The sequence below is a fragment of the Capsicum annuum genome, unplaced genomic scaffold, assembly GCF_002878395.1.
Source record: "Capsicum annuum cultivar UCD-10X-F1 unplaced genomic scaffold, UCD10Xv1.1 ctg79002, whole genome shotgun sequence".
Lineage (NCBI taxonomy): Eukaryota > Viridiplantae > Streptophyta > Magnoliopsida > Solanales > Solanaceae > Capsicum > Capsicum annuum.
In genome coordinates this window covers 1-2,110 of record NW_025889544.1, presented here as the reverse complement: position 1 = coordinate 2,110, position 2,110 = coordinate 1, and the positions used below count along the sequence as shown (strand labels likewise).

The 2,110-nt window shown below is 37.3% G+C and overlaps 1 protein-coding gene across 1 annotated transcript; it reads right to left on the bottom strand.

Annotated features, from left to right (window-relative positions):
* Nucleotides 1-1,364: 1,364 nt before the first annotated feature.
* On the bottom strand, nt 1,365-1,926 carry LOC124894993 (the record flags this gene model as incomplete). The annotated part of the gene is made up of 1 exon (XM_047405481.1): nt 1,365-1,926. A coding segment is annotated over one exon (562 nt), but the record flags the coding sequence as incomplete, so codon positions are not given.
* Between the last annotated feature and the right edge of the window lie 184 nt (nt 1,927-2,110).

The following is a 2,110-nucleotide window of genomic DNA, read 5'->3' as shown; positions in this document are numbered from 1 at the left end:
GCCACAAAACATGTGATTATCCATTTAAATCATATTATATTTAATTATTTTCTTCCACCAGCCCAAAATACATGTTACTATTATTTTTTTTTTTAAATTTAATAATTGTATTTCATAATTCCCAAAATGTGTGATTATCTATTTAAATCATTTTTAATTTAATTATTTTCTTCCACCAGCCACATAACATGTGATAATCTTTTTAAATATTTTAAAATTAAATTATTTTTGAAAATCTATTAGTATTTGTTTTAATTTACCCGATGATCCATCGATTCATGTAGTCTGCGATCGGCTAATATGTACAGTCGACGAAATACTTTGTATAAAATCTAAATATTAGATTTTACTCTTCAGGAAATTAGTCAAGCCACAATACTGTAACTTGAAAAGGCAGACATATTTGTTTCGAGTTTTCAAACAAGGGATCAGAACAAAGATGGCAAACACACAATGTTAAAAGAAACTGAAACATAGTTGTATTAAAATTGTTCATTGCATTACATAATAAAATTTACATAAAAAGGGGGAAAATGGAAGAAGCTTTCTTCTAACAAGATCCTACAAAGAAAGCTTCTTCAGCAATGAACAAATCAAAAAAACTTAAAAACATATACTAAAATAAAATATTTAAACTAAGTTATGGGGATGGTGTGTGTGTGTGGGGGGGGGGGTGATGTAATCAGGGCCTTCCATTCCGAGCCTTTTCAGAATTGCCCTCAAGAAACGAGCAATTCAACGGAGCTCCCGTTCCAGGTAGATGCGGTCTTGACCCAGCCCATAGAAAAGTCGGTCCAAATCATTCCTTAGGAGGAGGAGGTCGTAGTACCTCGGAGGAACACGTCTGATGGGGCGCAGGGATATCCTTCTTGGAGGCATTTTTTTGATTTGGGTGAAGAAGAAGAAGAAGAAGAGACGATTTTTGATATTTTCGATTTAGGGAAAACTGAAGGGTTGTGTAAAAAGAGGGCCTGTACTTATAAACCTATAGATTGCGTCCATTCATATATCCACCCAATGGTAGGTCGACGTGTTTGACAAGAGAAAACGTTTCATATGCGTATACCAGCTATTTTTCCTTGTGAAGAGACATTTTGTGCATCTTTTTAATAAATGGGAACGGGAAACAAGGGAAATAATGATTCATTGCATCGATTGGAGAGATAAGCCGGGAAAATGACCAACATAACGTGTTAGATCAACTATAATATAATCAATACATAATATTTTATAGACCGTATACTATAGATAGTCTATCGTAGATAAAGCTTTAGGTCGATAATAATTGAACGTTAAAATCTACAGAAATGCACATTCATCTCCCAAAACAGTAGCTTTACAACTGAAGCTAAAAAAAAGCCTATTTATGATTTGAGGCCCATTCTATACATGGTTCTTTTGTGTCCGGATTTCTTGCATATTGAACACCTATTCCTCTTTTTGGACTTGAAAGTCTCACCGACGCCCTTAGTGCGTTTGACTTTCTTCCTTCCGAGTTTGGGATCGTACGGGGGTGGAGAAATTTTGGTGTCTACCAATTCCTGTGGCACAGTCCATTCAGCCTCTGGAGGGACCACGTTAATTGCTTCTGAGTATGCGAGGAGGTAACTTTCAGCTTTATAAATTGGTGAAGAGTAGTCATAGATGGAGTTACCATAATCTTCGCCATCGCCGTACTTTGCTCGCAAAGCTGTCATCGCGTGTTTGCACGACATTTTCACCAAGTCAAATTTACGACAAGAACAGTTCCTCTCCAAGAGATTGACCTTGGCAGTAATGCCGTTGCCGAACACCGTATACTCGTCGAGAACCCCGTTTGGATTACCCACATACAAGGAATCGGTCACACTCTTATTATCCCTTAGGATCCTTTCCGCAGAAGGCACAAATATGTTCTTTTTACCACCGACAAATGCATACCGCTCCCTAAACTTTTCACCAATTTTTTTAGTAATTGAATTGAATATGTACGACACGGGGTACTCCCGTTCATCCATCAAAATCGAGTTGAGCGACTCGGCGATGTTTGTGGTCATCACGTCGTACCTATTGCCCGGAAAGTGTGCTCTACTTTATTTTTCAAAACCAAGCACATTTTCAAGGACATGAG